Consider the following 19,056-nt stretch of genomic DNA (forward strand, 5'->3'; position numbering starts at 1 on the left):
AATGTTCTATACTAGTGCACAGGGTTTGGTTTCGTTCAGAAACTTGAATATATCTTATGCTTTGTCTCTTTAATTGAAAAGGTTGAGTCCTTTAAACAAGTGAAATAAAATGTATGCTTATTTTCACCAAATGCAAAGGGTGAAATTCCTAAGGTGGGGGAGCTGATGTCTGTAACAGATGTTAGTTTGTGTTTCGTATAATTTCAAATCTGTATTTTAAAAAAAAGAACCACCTACAGCTACATAGTTTTAGAGAGTAAGCCAAGTTGAGCGTAGGAAATATGGTTAGGATATCCTTTGAACATTTCAAATCCACAAAATCCCCCTGTTTAAACGATGGGCTGGTAGAAATGCCGAAGTGGGCCACAGCGGAAGTGAAACTTTTGTTATCTGAGGAAAGTAGCTTGGGGCGACCAATTGTTGTAAACTTGTGGAGCCTAATGTTACTGGTGCTGCGGAACAAAACTGGTGATTTACCTCCTTAGGCAAAATAAGGCCTTCAAATACGGATTCCACCGCATGTTAACTTACTCGTAGTACCTACCAGTACAAATTGGAACCCAGAAATGTTAAGTTATGTTCAGGAGTTTCGGGGTACATTTGACCAGTTGCACGAATGCTATTACAGCGATGTTGTGGTTCGGTGAAATTCAATATGTATCTCAAATCATAAGCTGTGATTTGGACAAAATGAGAAGGAGGGGGCACATTTCCCTGGGGGGGGGGGGGTTAGGTGTTGATTGTAAACAGGCCTCTGCCTATTATAAACATAAAGAAAAATGTTGTAATACTAAAGGGTAAATGCCTATGGTGGTTGATTTTTGCAAAACTAAATAAAAATGTTGGGGGAAAAGTTGAACACTTTATATTTACTTTGCTGCTTTTCTTTCCAGATTTTTGGTTACATGACTGCAAGCCTCAATACTAATTTGTTTTCAAAGGTGGAAAGGAAGAACATATGCACATCCTTTTCAAATGTAAAAATAACAAAAGAAACTTTAGGAAATGGAATTGAAACAATAACTGGAACATACAAAGACATTGAAAAGATTTATCAGTGTTTTCAAGATCTTCATCTGAGAAAACAAGAAGGTAGAGAGTATTTGCCTTCTAGACTCAATGGCAGTTTGGAATTTGAGAAAAATGAACTGTCAGTAAGTGTTTCCTCTGCGCAGTACGAATACTTTAATCATGTTTGTCTCCAAAAGATTGAAGAATTGAAGCAAAGATTTCACGTCAGAATTGACTGTTCAAATAATTCAGATGACATGAGCAGCTTGCATTTCATAGCTCTCCATGATGGTGGCCAAGTAGAGAAAGCTCATCAGTCGTATGTTTATCTTTTTCAGAAGACAATGGTGGATTGGTCTCAGGAAGTGATTGAATTAACTGACCGAAACCACTTAGATTACGTAGCAAAGATGTTAAATGAAAAATATAAACAAATCCTAACAAAAAAGACCACCAATTCCCTTATACTACGTGGCCCGAAGCAAGAGCTTTTGGAGGTGAAAAAAAGTTTGAAATCTATGAAAAAAGAGCAAGTTGTAAAGCCTGTTGACTTCGCGATTCAAACACATAAAAGGACTAATGGAGTTGAAGTGGATTTAAATCAGTTCCAGCTCTGTCGTGATTTGATGGAGAAAGATATTAAGGAAATAGAGCAAAAGTATCTTGTGTCCAAACAATTAAGAAATACTCATGGCCCTAAAGTTTACATCATATTTACGCCTATAAAAACAGATTTGGATCTCTCTGAACATGCTTATGAACATTTTATCTTTTCTTTTCAGAGAGCAGTCAGCAACGTGAGTAAGAAAATAATTAACCTGAAGGATTTTCATCCAACTGGGAAGTTAAGCTCTTTAATCGATTTTTTGGCAAACCGATTTTGCGATTTATCGTTTCAGATAGTAGACGACACGCTTATCATTGCTGGTTTACTCCCTCGTGTGATGGATGCTGAAAAAGAAGTTCATTTTTTACTAAAAAGAGATTTGTCACACTTGCGGAATGTGCCCATAGACTTGAATAGCAAAAAGAAATACTCCAGCTTGACAAGAGAGAATTCATCCCCATTTAAAAAATCAGAGGCAGTTGCAATAGAAGAGCAACAGGCTACATGCCCCATTTGTCTTGAGATTCCTAGAAAGAAAAAGATACTGGACAAATGCAAACATGAATTCTGTGAACAATGTCTCAATACAGCAATGTTACACAAGCCAGTCTGTCCTGTGTGCAATACTCCTTATGGGATTGTAATTGGAGATCAGCCAGATGGAAGAATGGACCACTACTGTACACCTGATAAGCTTCCTGGTTACCACTGTGGCACTATAGTGATTGACTACTCCATTCCAGATGGAATTCAAGGGGTACGTTTGTGTTTTCTTATTTTCTCTATCAAAATAAAACTTTTCAAGGTTTTGTTTTTTATAAAGCAGTTTAAAAAAATATATATATACTATCCGTTCACAAGCTTTGACATGATAATACTGTTTTTTCAACAGTATTTATCTCTCTTGCTCTGTGCCGCGTGTTCAGTATGTGTAAAGAGCGTTTCAAGGGATGTCTCCTGATTATCATTGGCCTCTGTGGTTCATAAATTGGAGAAAATAAAATCCAGCTATTATGTGTCAAAATGCGTACAAGTGAAAGTGAGTGTAGTAAATGGAGAGACCTGAAAAGAACTTGAAACTCACAAAGGGCATTAACAATTGGAAGTAGGGGTAAGCGTTTAAAACTACAAATTAGGTATGTACATAAATGGGCAGATTCAGCGTAACTGCTGTTTTTTTTCCACTTCGACTGAATGTACCTTTGTAACTGTGTACTTATTACAACTGCGGTGCCAAGCAACTATTTGAGTTGCATTTTATGCTAGATTGAAAGTATCTGCATGCTTGCTCACAATCGTGTTTTCATTTTATGGTGAAGCAAAAGAAATACATTGGAGGAAGGCCACACAAAAGAAAGTGTGTTTTCCTGTTCGGCCGACAGGACAGTTCGGATGGGGATGAAGGGTAACTCTTGGGTGGGTGGGGCAGATGAGATGGGCCGAGGAGTGAGAAGGATCACCTTACTTCATTCTGGGAATTTGTGTGTGAACGAGACTTGTTCTGATCAGTAAGTCTATTTTGGAAGGTGTAATGCCAGTTTAACTCACACCAGCTCTACCAATGTAAAACAAGTGAAACCGCAGGGAGGAGGGCTGGGGAGAACAAGCGTGGTCTGATCTGCAGCCCTAAAGTCCTAGACTGGGGCTAGGCCATTGTATTATATGTGAATATTGGTTACGAGGTCTACAAAATGTTGCCAATAACCGAGGATTACTACAATTTTACCCCATACACAAGGAGGATCAATGGACTGAAGAAGAAAAGCAGAGAGGTAACCGCGCTGTTGCTTCTGAAGTGAGAAAAGGGTATTATAGGTGTTCCACGCTTTAAATAATTATGAAAAGCTGAAGGGGGTTGAGAAAGAAGCGGTAGCTTTGGAGTACAGGTTAGGGAAGGTAGAGAGTCAGATATACGAGCTGAGTCAACTGTGCCTTGCTGACGATGCATGTGCAACCCAAGAGGAAGGCTTGACTGCAGCAACCTCTACACTCCAGGATGTGCCAGCCTCTTGACAGGATCCCATCAAGGAGGTGATATCAAATGAAGGGAAAATATAAGCAGTGAAAAATGCCAGAAGGCCGACTGACATTCATGTTTGGGGTGTCTCACTTCAGCAGCAGATGTCTATGTGCCTGTGTGAAGTATACTGTGGGGCTTTCATTTTTGAGCACCTGACATCCCTTGACTGCACCAGTCCACGGTTGGTTAAAAAAAAAAAACTACTGTTGGGGGTGCCAAAGTGCCATCATCCACGATGGCCACTGCAATGAACAGCTTCACTCCCACAGCAATAAATCCTTATTTAAACAAGCCCGAAACCCATATGCTTACAATTGGAAAACACAAGTGGTAAATCGTGGCATTCTGCTTGGTACCCTAATGGAGCCCCGTGCAGATGCACGATATGGCCAAGTGGTGCTCTGCACAGGGCTGTCGATATGTGGTGCTGTCCCTGCTGACTGACCCGCACTTGTGAGCTAGGAGAAGCCGCGAGTAAGACCCCGAGGGGCGGGCGGCCTGACGCTTTGACTGGTGAAAGCTCCGATCGAATTGCAGCCCGGTCTGGAGGATAGGCTGCCCGGGTGGCCTGGTCCTGGACCCGCAGTGCAGCCCCCCCCCCCTCACAGAGGCTACAGGAGCACCACTAAAGTCTGGAGTGACAGAGCCTGATGGTGGGCGCAAGCCTACAGCAACATGTGGGGCACTGTTGCTGTTACACTATTAACAAGGGCCATTGCTGGATTAGTTGGGGGTATGTGGTGCATGTGAGATTATTAATGGACTACATAAGGGAGCGTGGCCTAGTGTTGATGGAGTAAGCAGCGGTGCTCAAAAGCTCCGGTCGGCCACCATTAAGCTCCATCCTAACCCCCATCAAGAGACAAATAGGACTCTGGGGGCCCGCCCCACAAGCATATGGCCACGGAGAAAAACGCGGCTCTCCCAAGATGGCTGCGCACATTGAAGCTGAGTAAGAAGCGAACTATAGAACTGTGAACACCCATTACAAACCCGGCATCACTACGCATAGCTTTACATCGCATGCGCTACAACGCAAGCGACGTTACCACGCGTACACATTGCGACACGTACCATTACATCACATGCTCTTTTAAAACGCATGTGATGTAAAGGCGCCGGAGCAGAGACGGTTAATGCTGGAACCGGGAGCAGAGACGGCGACGCTGGAGAGGAGGAACCACGTGGAAAGAGAGGTAAGGGTGATTGTGCTTGGGTTGGGAGTAGTGTGGGTAGTGGTTTAGGGTAGTGTTGTAGTGTCGTAGTGTATGGTAGTGTTTTAGGGTTTAGGGCTTAGGGTACTGGCCGGGGGTCGTAGTGTATGGTGGTGTTTTAGGGTTTAGGCCTTAGGGTTTAGGGTAGTGTCAGAGGGTCTTAGTGTATGGTAGTGTTTTAGGGTTTAGGGTAGTGTCAGGGGGTCGTAGTGTATGGTAGTGTTTTAGGGCTCAGGGTTTAGGGTAGTGTCAGGGGGTTGTCGTGCATGGTAGTGTTTTAGGGTTTAGGGTGGTGTCAGGGGGTCGTAGTGTATGGTAATGTTTTAGGGTCGGGATTGTAATGTAGGATAGTCTTCTGTTTTGTACTGTAGGGTAGTGTTGTGGAGTGTGTGTTATTTAGGATACTGTGTTAGTGTTTGGGGGCTATTTTGCGTTGTAAATACATGCTGGGAAATGGGGTCCATTGTAAAGGCATTTAGTATGCATTTCAAAGGAAATGCGAACCAATGCCATCCGTTATAAAAACATGCGTTGTGACGGTACATGCGAACTAAAGACCGCATTGAAACGGCACACGATGTTTTGGTTTGCGACGCATCGTCATACATCCCTATAGAGCGGACTCAGGGTGCTGGCGAAATAACTGGTGGTTCGCGAAAGCAAGGTGACCCTGCACCTCCCAAGTCACAAGCGGCAACCAGACCAACCAACGGACTGTGGTGCCTGGACTCAGTGGTTGGTGGCAAGTCTGGACCAGAGCAACAGTGGGGAGTGCACCAGCCTGTGCCCTGCAAGACGAGTGGCACAGGGGGTGGAGTGGTACGACCTACGACCAGCAGCCAAAGCCCAGACTTGGGTGATCCTTCCAGCACGCCAAGAGCAGAGGTGCTTGGAGGATGCTGCAGCGCGCTGGGACCAACGGTGCTGGGAAGCAAGTTGCAGAGTGCAGCCCTCCCAAGATGGCAGCCACCAGCGGAGCCAAGTGAGGCGTGAGCTCAGGAGCAGACCCCGGGGACTGGTGAGAGCACCAGAAGACCCCGGGAATTGACGAGATGCCTGGAGAATCGGGAAAGTGAGACAATCCTGCGTCTCTTCCAGGCTGCGAGTGACGACCGGGTAGACAAGCTGAGGAGGGGGGGGGGCAGCAGTGGAAACACAGACCTGACCACCTGCGAGACGAACGTATCAGAGAGCAGAGCGAAACCACTAGCACCCAGAAGTGGGCCACGAACAATGAGGTAGGCCCACCCCGATCACTAAGGGCAGCGCTGCTGTGCACTGGGAAGGGCTCAAACTCCTGAACAACGCGGGGCACCGATGGAAGATCAGGCACGGCTACAGAGCGGGGCCCAGATGCAAACATACTAACAACACAAGGGGAGAGCACCTGTAGAAGAGAACAACCATAGTCTGACCGGGGTGCTGGCTCCGGCAGGGCCAGACCCTAAAAAACAAGAAAGTGCAAATCCTATTTGTCCTACCAGTGAGACCCACCCTCCTCCCCCCTGGAGAAAGCCTACAGGAGAAGAGCCGGTCGGCCCACAGTAAGCTGGGAAGGCGGGGTAACCCAGGAGAGCAGCACCACGCCCGATGGAAACGAAGAGAGCACAGATCAGGCGTGGAGGAGGGGACCGGAGTGGAGACCAAGCCTAAATGCGTACCCCACTGTAGAGTCTGACTGCGATAGATCAGGGTGTTGAAAATAGCCAGAGGACGCGAAGAACATTATCAGTTGAGGTAAGGGGGAAACTCCCTGCAGGGTACTAGTGCAGACTCCGACCCGGCAGACGCACAGAGGACCAGAAGATCACTGAAACTCAGTGCAGTGACCTGGATATGGAGCTGGTTGCTCTGAGCTTGAGGTGCTATGCCAGGCAGCAACCCCCCTCCCCCCTCGCAGAGAGCAGTAACCCTGGGAAGTTGGGCCCTTGACAGCAAGTGCCCCACAGAGGCGATAGGGCAAAAGGCCACCGAAGAAACAAACCACACTTGGGCCACGAACAAAGAAGAACACACAGCGTTGACCCTGACTCTAGGTGGGCAATGGGGAAAGTCACAAGAAAGTAAGATAATGATGGATCCTCAGCAAAGACCCCGCTGGAAGGTGAGTGCCTCCCCTACCACATGGAACACATTCAAACCCCAACGCTACAGGACATTTTGCAAGCCATAACAACCTCCAGCGAACATCTGGAGGCGAAGATGGACTCAATAGGTACAGATGATCACAAGCGGTTAGCAGAGTGAGTCACGGCAAACGAACAACAGCTCTCGGAGACTTCCCCAGACTTTGCAGCAATTAAAAAACAGCTAACAGCAGAAACTAAGGTGCGCACCCTGGAACTTCAAGCGGAAGATTCTGAATACAGATCCCGAAGGAACATCAGGATAGTGGTACTCCCTGAAAAAGTGGAAGGCACCAACATAGTCGACTACCTCGAGTACTGGATACGGACAGAGGTAGCACCTAAAGCCCACAGAGTACTGGCAAGACCGCCAGCCCCGGGAGGCCCACTACCCCCAAGTGGTGGTGGCAACACTTCTCCACTACTGCGACAGAGACCATATCCTGGCACAAACTCGGCGAAAAGGAAACCTTCAGGTGAACAATATAGTAGTGCGAATATTCCTGGATTCCTCCAGGGACGTTCAGAAGAAGAGAGGAGCATTACAAAGTGTGAAACAAAAGCTCTGCCAGCTCGACTACAAATACACCATGCTTTATCCTGCCAGACTGCGGGTGTCCACTTCAGAAGGAACAGAGTTCTTCCATACCCCGTGAGAGGCCTAGTACTGGTGGGAGCACTGCCACGGCGAGGCCTCGCCCCGGGAGACGAGGAGACAACGGAAGCGCAGTGGTAGGCCCTGCGGCAGAATGATCAGCAGACACCTGCTCATGCCCACGCGAGAAGGGGTGCACATAGACAGGCAGAACGCAATGAAAGTAGTAGCTCTAATAAGCGGAAAGGGGGAGGAACTGCTTCCCCAGGAGAGCAGCTACACACTAATAGAGTCAGTCTCTGAACAAAGATCAAGCATGCCCGAGACACTGAGTACACAGGTAACACCGCAAACAGCTGATGACATAATTTGAGAGCCTACCAAGAACGGTGAAGGGCAGGACGGGTTAGAAGATACTCACAGTTGGCAGCCCCTGGAGTAGAGATGCTGGGACTGCTGAGGGGGCTGACATAAAGAGGCTCCTTGTTTCCTCAGAGCTGGATAGCTGCCCCAAGAACTGGAGGAGCAACGGGCCATCACCTCCTGACTGACCAATCAGCCAACGAGCTGCTGATTTTTTTATTTTATTTATGGTTTTTGTAAAGCGCGACACTCGTCCCAAGGGACATCACGGCGCTGTAAATCAAAAGGAAACTGCTGAGGACTGAATTGGGGAGTTAGTTTTTGGGGAAAAGGTGAGTTTTAAGTTTTTGGCGGAATTGAAGGTAGTTTGTGGTGAGTCTGAGGTCTACAGGTAGCTCATTCCATCTTTTGGCAGCCAGGTATGAGAAGGCGCGACCGCCAGTTCGCGCTTTGTAGATGCGTTTGGATTTAGCCAGCGCCAGGTGGTTTGATCTTAGGTTCCTGCTGGGGATGTAAAACTCAATTTTCTCTTGAAGAATGAGGGGGCCCGTTTTATGAAGAGCTCTGTGTGCATGACAGAGTAGTTTGAAGGTGGCCCTCTGACGCATTGGTAGCCAATGGAGTCTTTTGAGACATGCGGATGCCGAGTCTCGCCTGCCTTTGTTACATACCAGTTTGGCCGCCTGGTTTTGGAGGATCTGTAGGCGGGAGAACAGGTGTTCGTTCATCCCTTCGAACAGGGCATTTCCGTAGTCCAGGCGGCTAACTAGAAGGGCTTGAGTGACAGTGCGTCGACAGTCCAGGGGTATCCAGGAAAAGATTTTTGCCAGGAGTTTAAGTATTGCGAATCCCTTGCCCCATAATGAACGGATGTGGTCCTTCATGGACACGACATCGTCCATAATGATGCCGAGATTCCTGGCATGCTGTTTTGGAGTGGGAGCCGATCCCAGTGAGGATGGCCACCATGTGGCATTCCATGTGAGTTTAGCTCCTCCAAACAGAAGTATCTCTGATTTGCCGGCATTTAGCTTTAAGCAATGGGTGCGCATCCAGCTAGCCATTTCAGAGAGACAGCCGTGTAGCTTTTCTTTTGCTGTCTCTGGTCCCTCATCCATCTTCACCATCAGCTGTGTGTCGTCGGCATATGAACATATGCCGATGCCCCACTTTCTTGCAACGTCCGCCAGAGATGATACGTAGACATTAAAGAGAGTGGGGCTCAGTGAGGCCCCTTGTGGGACTCCACAGCTGATGTGGTAGGGTTTTGAGTGGAATTGGCCCATATGGACTGATTGGCTGCGGTTGCTGAGAAACGATTTAATCCAGCCCAAAGCTGTGGCTTGCACTCCTTTGCTTAGGAGGATGTTTAAAAGGCGGTCGTGTGACACCGTGTCAAACGCCGCTGACAGGTCGAGCAGTATCAGAGCCACAGATCCCCCTTGATCTGTGATGCATCTCACACTGTCCGACACTGCCAGCAGCGTTGCCTCGGTACTATTGTTGGCTCTAAAGCCGGTCTGGGTGGGGTCCAGGAGTGAATTCTCCTCCAGATATCTGGACAATTGGGTATTAACCAGTTTTTCCAAAGCCTTGGAGAGGTAGGGGAGCTGGGAGATGGGCCTGTAGTTTTCAGGATTAGTGATGTCGGATCCGGCTTTTTTCAGAAGGGGGATCACGGATGCGTGCTTCCAAGTTTCAGGAAAGGATGCGGAGGTGAGTGACTGGTTAAAAAGTTTGGTAATAAGTGGGCAGAGCGTTGGTGCGATTGCGGAGAACACAAAGTGGGGGCATGGGTCTGCAGGAGAGCCAGATTTGATTGTTTGTAGTACAGATAGTACCTCGGTTTCAGAGACTGGTTGAAAACTTGTTAGGCTTGTTAGATTGCCTGTGTCTTGTTGGGAGTTGCTGTTGTCTGATGCTGGTGAGTTCTTGTCAGGGTTGTCGTGCGAATAAAGGGAGTGTGGGGGGGTGAAGGTGGAATATATTTTGTTAATTTTGTCCATGAAAAAGGTGCTAATGCGGTCGCAGGCCTCAGTTGACGGAGTGAGGGTTTGTGAGGTACTAGAGGGATTGCTGAGTTCCTTTACAATTTTAAACAGTTCTTTTGTGGAGTTTTGGTTATCAAGGATTCGTTGACTAAGGTATGCTTTTTTTGCGGCTCGGATGGCTGAGATGTATTGTTTCCGTTTGGTGACATAGTTAACTCTGGTTTCCGAATCCTTTATTTGTCTCCATCGATGTTCGGTTTTTTGACATTCCCTTTTGAGACTTTTGAGGAGAGGAGTGTACCATTTTTCCCTGGTGGCAGTTTTTTCCCTTATCGCTCGTAGGGGCGCCAGTGTGTCTAGTGTTTGGCGAATTCCCGTTTCTAGGAGAGTGACGTTGGTACCGATGGAGGCGTCATCCTTAAGGATGATGTTTGTGTCAGGGAAATGTTTGTGAAAGTTGGAGTCGTTAATGAGTCTCCAGGCTCTGTTGGTGGTGGGTGGAATAAGTTTGGGATTCATGGGTTTACCGGGAAGTTTGAATGAGAAGGATATCATGGAGTGATCAGACCAGGACAGGGGGAGGATATCATTCATAATGGTAGACTCAATATTCGTGAAGAGGAGGTCCAGGGTGTGCCCTGCTGAATGCGTAGGGCCCTCGACCCACTGTTTAAGCTGTAGGAGTTCCATGTCGTATTTCAGCTGAGCGGATCCGGGGGCAATCATGCTTTCATAATGGACGTTGAAATCTCCTATGACCATGTAGTTGTTACGTTTTAGGCAGGATGGTAGTAGTTGGTTTAGTAATTTGGCACTGACACAAGTTGGTTGTCCTGGGGGGTTATAGACAACAGCACCCGCTAGTATAATAAGGCCCTCTAGAGAAATATTGAATGGTAATGTTTCAAGTTCGGGGTATGTGGTTATTGTTTCCGTGAGACAAGTTAGGTGATCTCTGAAAATCACGGCAACTCCGCCTCCTTTTTTTTTCCCTGGTCTGTTTTGTGTGATTATTTTGTATTTGGAGGGGAGGGCATTAGCTAGATCTGGGGCGCTGGAATCGGTTAGCCAGGTTTCCGTAATAAAAACTAGGTCGGGGGTCATGGATATCAGCATGTCCCAGATGTCCAGTGCATGTTTAGGTAAAGACCTGGCATTAAAATATAAACATTTTAATTCCAGCAGATTGCTAGTGGGGGAAGAGTGATGTAAAATAGCAGGCTGTTCCATGCCGGACCATCGACATGAGCGGCACGAGATAGGGCCATAGGCATGACCAGGGCCCGTTTGGACACATGGGAGAGATCTGGCACCCATGGTGGCGTTGTGAAGAGCTAATAGATCGCTACGTGTGTAGCGAGTAGGTTTGGCCCTGGAAGGGCTTGGTCCTGTAGGGGGTATGGCCCCTGGTCCCGGTCGGTCGCGGACGGGCGCAGACGGGCTTGCCTTAGGCGCGCCTTCGGCGCGCATCCGTCGCGCCCGCTGCGCTCGCCCGCTGCGCGACCGAGCATTACACATATTTTATGGTGTTATGGGTTGTGGACCAGGGGGCGTGGCCTAATAAGGGGCGTGGCCTCCGCTCGTGGCGGGAGGGCGCGAGGGGGTGAACGCGTGTGACGTCAGCGCTGGCTCCGCTGACTACACGGCAGGTCTAACCGGTGAGTAGCTTTAGCAGCACAAGTATTCTGTGACAGTGTAGATTTAAAAGCACAAGTATTCTGTGACAATTTAGTTAAAATACAAGTTATTTAGTGACACAAGTTATTTACAGTTTAGTAGCCTTACTCCCGGCTTTCCGCCTCAGGAGTCGATCCTTGATCTTTGCTGGGAGCCCTAACGCGGCGCTTTTTATGCGCGAGTGTTTGTTGGGGGCGTGGCCTAATAAGGGGCGTGGCCTCCGCTCGTGGCGGGAGGGCGCGAGGGGGTGAACGCGTGTGACGTCAGCGCTGGCTCCGCTGACTACACGGCAGGTCTAACCGGTGAGTAGCTTTAGCAGCACAAGTATTCTGTGACAGTGTAGATTTAAAAGCACAAGTATTCTGTGACAATTTAGTTAAAATACAAGTTATTTAGTGACACAAGTTATTTACAGTTTAGTAGCCTTACTCCCGGCTTTCCGCCTCAGGAGTCGATCCTTGATCTTTGCTGGGAGCCCTAACGCGGCGCTTTTTATGCGCGAGTGTTTGTTGGGGGCGTGGCCTAATAAGGGGCGTGGCCTCCGCTCGTGGCGGGAGGGCGCGAGGGGGTGAACGCGTGTGACGTCAGCGCTGGCTCCGCTGACTACACGGCAGGTCTAACCGGTGAGTAGCTTTAGCAGCACAAGTATTCTGATATACTTGAACTAACAGTTTGGATGGGAGGCAAACACCTACTTATCCTGGACAATGGGAGTTGGGGATGTTGTTTGCTGTTACACATGTTTGGGGAGACTGAGTTGCACCACTTCATAGATCTGATGCAGGATGACCGGGAGTCTCCTACACACCGAATAGGCGGGCCTTGGGAGGAGAGATGGAGCACACCTCATAGAGTAACGCGCGATGGCTGGCACACAAACCTATAAATGCATGCCATGGAATATCCAGGGTATGCATATGTCACGAGGGCAGCCGGGAAGAGAAAGACCCATGGGGTGACTGGTGGGAAGCCCTGGAACATTCAACCCCTTTGTTTTCTCCTCGCCAGGAAGAAATTTGGCCAGCCTCAGATACGGAGCTTTCTGCTGGAGAGGACGGTTCCTTTAACTGGGATGATGCCGCCCCCTCCTGTGACGTCATGAGTTGCAGACCAATAAGGAGCCACAGGATACCGGAGGAAGTCTGGAGCGTGCGGAAGGAACAGGACGTTGGAGCAGCGCTACCGAAGAGAACCTGAGAGGACCGGAGCAGATATCCAGCCCGGAGGGAGGAGACCCGCGACGAGACTGGGAGCTGAAGCCAGGAGGCCAACGGGAATACGCATCGCCGGGCCACGACCCCGGAGGAGCGTGGCTGACCCAGGTACGGGCCAAATTCTCAGGCTGGGTCAGGAGGCAGGAGAAACCAGAGGGTTGAGATCTTTACCACCTCCGTTTGTAAATTTTTGTAATTAAACCCCCTCCCTCACCATCACTCCTCTCACACTTGCGTCCTCGTTGCCTCTCACCGGTTCACCAGAGTGATTCCTCACCCCCTCCCCCGTGTGTGCTAAGACTACCGGGACGAGGTACTGACCGGGATTTGTTTGTGTTTTTCTTTTTGGTAATACGGAGAACAATCCCTGCCTGACCCAGACGACTAGGACAGGAAGAAAACAGCCGGGAAGAAGAGGAGGACTCCTCGTGGCATTTTTGTTTTCTTTTGCTCGTTTTGTGTTCCTTCGTTCAACTTTTGTCTCCCTCACAAATACTGAGGGGTAAAACTGGCTAGCCACAAAAGACGAGACTCTTTAAAAATAAAACCGTCTCTACCCCGACGCAGTGTACTTCGTATTCCTTCAGATCCCGCTACAGCATACCATGGCGAAAAGATATAAAATGTGTATCTTACCTCAGAAGAAGAGGAGTACAAATAGCTCTTCTACAGGAGACGCACCTCACGTAGAAAGAGTGGATAGCACTGCGGATGCGATGGAGAGGCCAGTCCTTCTTCACCTCGTACTCTGCCTACGCCCAGGGAACCCTGATATGAATACAATGCAGGGATCCAGTTCCAGATTATAGACTCCCTAGTGGACCCAGAGGGTCGATATGTGGTAAAAGAGAGGCCGTCTGGAAGGACGCAATTTAAATACAATAAGTATGTATGCTGGGAACAACCTGCATTCTTCCCACGCTTGTCCCTCCTACTGGCCCCATACTTGACTAGCCCTACACTGATGGGAGGAGACTTCAATAGTGTAGCGGATGTGAACCTCGACAGATCCCTGCGAGCATTTGCTGACTGGCAACGCCACAGGGGATTACTGGACTTCTGGAGAAAGCTGTACCGACCGAGACTGTTCTTACTTTTTCACCCATGCATGATCTCCACGCACGCTTAAACACTTTTTTGTGAACCATGGACGTACAGCGCTCTGTGCACCTGACCGAGTACCTGTCGCAAACAATTTCGGATCAGAAACCAGTCATACTAGGCCTACAATGGGTGCACCCTAGACCTGCAATTCCCACGTCGAGGCTCCGCCCGGAAGCCCTAGATGATCAATTATTTAGAGAAGGGATTTGTGAGAAGATTGGCCAGTAATTTAGTGAAAACGCAGGGACAGCCTCCTCTCCAATGGCAGAATGGGATGCCTTTGAGGTGGTCCTGCGGGGCCACTGCATTGCAGAGAGTACAGGAACCAGGCACGCACTCCTTTTGGAAGTTGAGGGTGTGGAAAAGGTCCATAGAGAGTTAGAGAAGAAACGCCCGGAAAAATAAGAGTTACAACCAGAGGTTCAAAAAGCTAGGGAGGCAGTAGCGCGACAGACAGAAAGACTCAGGAATTTTGACTACAAGCAGTACTTGGACCGAACGCATGCTGAGAGGGACAAATCTGGGTCTCTCCTGGCATGGTTAGCTAATCCCGCCCATAAGGTTTCCCCTGTAGTAGAGCTAGATGATGGCAATAGATATTTTACCCAAGAGACAATCAATTATATCTTCGCACAATATTTTATGCAATAAGACTGCAGCCTGGGAATACTTGGTGATGATTCAGTTGTGTAGCCTAGACATGGATGAGGCAGAAGAGCTGGAGTTAGATATTCAGTCAAAGCTTTATTTCGATATAAATATATCATAAGAGCATTTAACAAGTTAAGTTTTAAAAATACAGATTATAAAATTGAGCAAAGATACCAAATTAAAAATCTTAAAAACTCAGTTGGGGGATGCAAGTTGCTCTACAAGAATAATACTATACTTGTTCTAGGTATTTGATAATTGAAAAACTACATACCCCAACCTATAAAATTATATTTTACGTAATCGTATTGACAATAAATAACATCTTATTAGAGGGAAAAACCCACAAATAAAGGGTAAAAAAACGCATTAAACTGTCACAGCTTTGAAGCAGAATAGAAGCACAATTTAAACAAGCATTGGAAATGCAATAGGTCTCGCAATAACGCGAGTCTGAACTATTAGCATTGTAAATGATAATGCCCTTTATTTTTGCGTTCTGGTTTTTGGAACATAAATAAAAGGCTTTGTCATTTACAAGGCCTATAGCTTAAATTTGCGTTAAAACGAGACCTATTGCATTGCAATGGTGGTGGTGCTTCTGAGTTTTCTCTGAATCTGCACTCTGAATCTGCACCCACAATCTGCACCCAACATCTGCACCCACAATCTGCACCCACAATCTGCACCCTGAATCTGCACCCTGAATCTGCACCCTGAATCTGCACCCTGAATCTGCACTCTGAATCTGCACTCTGAATCTGCACCCACAATCTGCACCCACAATCTGCACCCACAATCTGCACCCACAATCTGCACCCACAATCTGCACCCACAATCTGCACCCACAATCTGCACCCGGAATCTGCACCCTGAATCTGCACCCACAATCTGCACCCACAATCTGCACCCACAATCTGCACCCACAATCTGCACTCTGAATCTGCACTCTGAATCTGCACTCTGAATCTGCACTCTGAATCTGCACCCACAATCTGCACCCACAATCTGCACCCACAATCTGCACCCACAATCTGCACCCGGAATCTGCACCCACAATCTGCACCCACAATCTGCACCCACAATCTGCACTCTGAATCTGCACCCAACATCTGCACCCACAATCTGCACCCTGAATCTGCACCCTGAATCTGCACCCTGAATCTGCACCCTGAATCTGCACCCTGAATCTGCACCCTGAATCTGCACTCTGAATCTGCACTCTGAATCTGCACTCTGAATCTGCACTCTGAATCTGCACCCACAATCTGCACCCACAATCTGCACCCACAATCTGCACCCACAATCTGCACCCGGAATCTGCACCCTGAATCTGCACTCACAATCTGCACCCACAATCTGCACCCACAATCTGCACCCTGAATCTGCACTCTGAATCTGCACTCTGAATCTGCACCCACAATCTGCACCCACAATCTGCACCCACAATCTGCACTCTGAATCTGCACCCACAATCTGCACCCACAATGTGTGAGTGGCGTTGCGTGGGTGAGTGGCGTTGCGTGGGTGAGTGGCGTTGCGTGGGTGAGTGGCGTTGCGTGGGTGAGTGGCGTTGCGTGGGTGAGTGGCGTTGCGAGTGTGGCGTTGCGTGTGTGAGTGGCGTTGCGTGTGTGAGTGGCGTTGCGTGTGTGAGTTGCGTTGCGTGGCGTGAGTGGTGTTGCTTGGGTGAGTGACGTTGCGTGGGTGAGTGTGGTGTTGCATGGATGATAGTGGGCTTGCGTGGGTGTGAGTGGCGTTGCGTGTCTGAAAGTGTTGCTGTGTGGGTGAAAGTGGCACAGAGCCTTTGATGTGGCCTGGCGCAGGAGAAATGCTGCTGCTGCTAATTAAATACAAGAGTGGCCGGGAAGCGGCCGGGAAACACAAGTACGGCCGGCCACATAATTAGGGGAGGAGAAGCCGCACAGCACACGCTGGGAGAAGCCCTTTGATGTGCTGTGCGGCCGCGATGCGCGCTCTGTGCTGGGGGAGGGGGGAGGGCCATTAGCCTGAACTCGCGGCAAGATCAAACGAAGGGTGGGAGGGACATTGAGGAACAGATGGCCATGAAAGTGTATGGGCCAAAAGCGCGTGCCTGTGGCCACGTGCACTTGAAGAAAACGCCACGAAAAAAAGCGGTGGTTTGACAATCAGTTCGAGCACTTGAATTCTCGCCATTTCCCATTCCTTCGGAATGGTAAAGACGAGACCTAAAAAGATCTTCAACCAGGACATAACACTTTTGATCTTATTACCCATGCCCAGGTAAGAAATTTGGCCAAACCGCAAGCCAGAGTTGTATTAGTATCTGCTTGCATTATTCTAAGTGCTTCGCGGTGGTTCCTGGTTCCTAGTTGCCAACAAATAGGTTTTAACCATCTTATTCTCGGTTTAGTGTATGCAAGGCATGCGAACATAAGGTGCGGGACGCTTTCAACCACTCCTTCACAGTGTGGACAAGTTGAGTGGGTTTGGTGGGGAGGCTTCCATTTATTGGTATCTTCACGGACAGGAAGCGTACCCAATCTAAACTGTATATAGAGGGCCCTATCCCTGGGTTTCTGTATAAAATCTAGATAGGACTCTAAGCTGGGAACCTGTTAGTGCAAACGAAACTCGTCAGTCAGTCTACCTAGGCTGGGATTACTATTTTCCTGGCTGTCAATCCAAGCCCAGTAGGCGCCCTTAATGTCTGACTTATTCAACGGAGTCCCTGACTCCCAGGCTTCTCTAAATCCCAATAACAGAAGGAACTTTTTTATATTTGATAGCCAACTAATCTTCTGGGATCCCTCAAGATTCATCACTTCTCTTAGGCCATCTGCATATTTTGATAGCTCAGGTGTGCGTCAAAGGCGGGCCCAAAAGAGAAGAGGGCGTAGGGTGGCCAGATCCTTCAATAAGCGACGTCCCAAGTCGCTCAATAATGGCTTGGTGGGTGTTCCCTGTGGGAGTGAAACCAATTCTCTAAATAATTTATTTTCTGCCTTTACAATATCATCAACTTTCTCAAAGCCCCAAAGTTCAGCACCGTATAGTGCTGCACCTACGGCCTTAGCAGCATAAATCTCAAGGGCGGTAGCAATTGGCCTAGACATTGAAGAGCGATGCTCTTTTCCAATCACACCCACAACCCGCTTATGATTCAGGGCCATTTTATCAATATGCGGTTTCCAGCTCAGTTTGTCTGAAATTCTAATTCCCAGGTAGTCGAACGTTTTAACACACTATGAAGATACCCCATTGAGTGTGAGAGTAGACTTTGCCGACCTACTAGGATTAAAATAGAGGAGTTTGGTCTTGGAGGTGTTAATTACCAAGCCCCTCAGATTACAAAAGAGATGGAACCTATTTAACAATTTTTTCAATCCGGCAGGGGTTTTAGATATTAATAAAGTGTCGTCCGCAAAGAGTAAGGTAGGGACCTTATCGCCCGCCAGAACTGGGGTATCAGCGTTTATTTCTAATAAAAAGGATACCACCCCGTTCACAAAAAGAGAGAAGAGGGTGGGAGCCATAACGCAGCCCTGGCGGACGCCGCTGTTAACAGAGATTTTATCTGTTTTTTTGTTCCTGTGTACCCCACCTGACTCGGGCATAATTGTCCTCATGCATGCGGACCAGGAGATCTAAAATGGACGGGGGAATCCCCATCTCCTGTAAGACTGACCATAGTCGATCTCGAGGGACCAGGTCAAAGGCAGTCTTTAGGTCAATGAAAGCGAGATAAAGACTGCCTTTGCCAATAGTCACCACCTTCCAATGCAAAAGGCCCAACCTAAAGGCCTGGTCAATCGTGCTTGTACAAGCCCTGAACCCTGCCTGATAATGTGACAGGATGTTGTTCTCCCCGGCCCAGGAGAGGATTCTCTCCAGTAAGACCCTGCCAACCACCTTCTGACCAGCATCTATAAGGCTGATGGGACGATAATTGGCAGGGTCCTCCCTGGAGCCCCTCTTGTAGATAGGAATTACTTCCACCCCCTTCCACGAAACAGGGACGGGGGCCCCTTCAAGATGAGCATTAGTCAAAAGGGCAAAGTATGTAGCCCATTTTTTGGGATCCGCACAAAATAGATCGCCCGGTAAACCATCTTGGCCAGGGGCCTTCGCCGGGACAATCTTATTTATGGTGGCCTCTACCTCACATTCCACTATGGGGTCATAGGGTTCGAAGGGAAAAGAAATCTGGGTGCAGCAAGAGAACCCTCGTGACTCGGGATCTTCTTCTCCCGCATACAGTTTTTAAAAATGATCATGCCACTCCCGTTTAGTAATATGGTTCGGAATCTGGTCATGATCCCATCCATTGGATCTACTAACCAGACTCCAAAACAGGTCGCCATTTTTAGACAGACTTCAAGTCTGTCCAAAAGGATTCCTCCCAAGCCCTCTTAGCCTCAGCCATGGCCCGTCTATAATCCTTTTTGGCTAATCGAACCTCGATAATATTATGACTTTTGATGGCAGATATCAAAGAGGTCTT

General features: G+C 48.2%; 1 protein-coding gene across 3 annotated transcripts in view; it reads left to right on the forward strand.

The window, feature by feature from the left end:
* The window catches only part of DTX3L (deltex E3 ubiquitin ligase 3L), a 239,745-nt gene that overhangs the window by 66,547 nt on the left and 154,142 nt on the right, over positions 1-19,056 (forward strand). For all 3 annotated transcript variants that reach the window (XM_078682421.1, XM_078682422.1, XM_078682420.1), the window contains exon 4: positions 894-2,375. In XM_078682421.1, coding sequence (XP_078538547.1) covers positions 894-2,375 — 1,482 coding nt within the window. The remainder of the gene's footprint in view (positions 1-893; positions 2,376-19,056) is intronic.

The sequence above is a fragment of the Lissotriton helveticus genome, chromosome 3_1 (assembly GCF_964261635.1).
Source record: "Lissotriton helveticus chromosome 3_1, aLisHel1.1, whole genome shotgun sequence".
In the NCBI taxonomy this organism is placed as follows: Eukaryota; Metazoa; Chordata; class Amphibia; order Caudata; family Salamandridae; genus Lissotriton; species Lissotriton helveticus.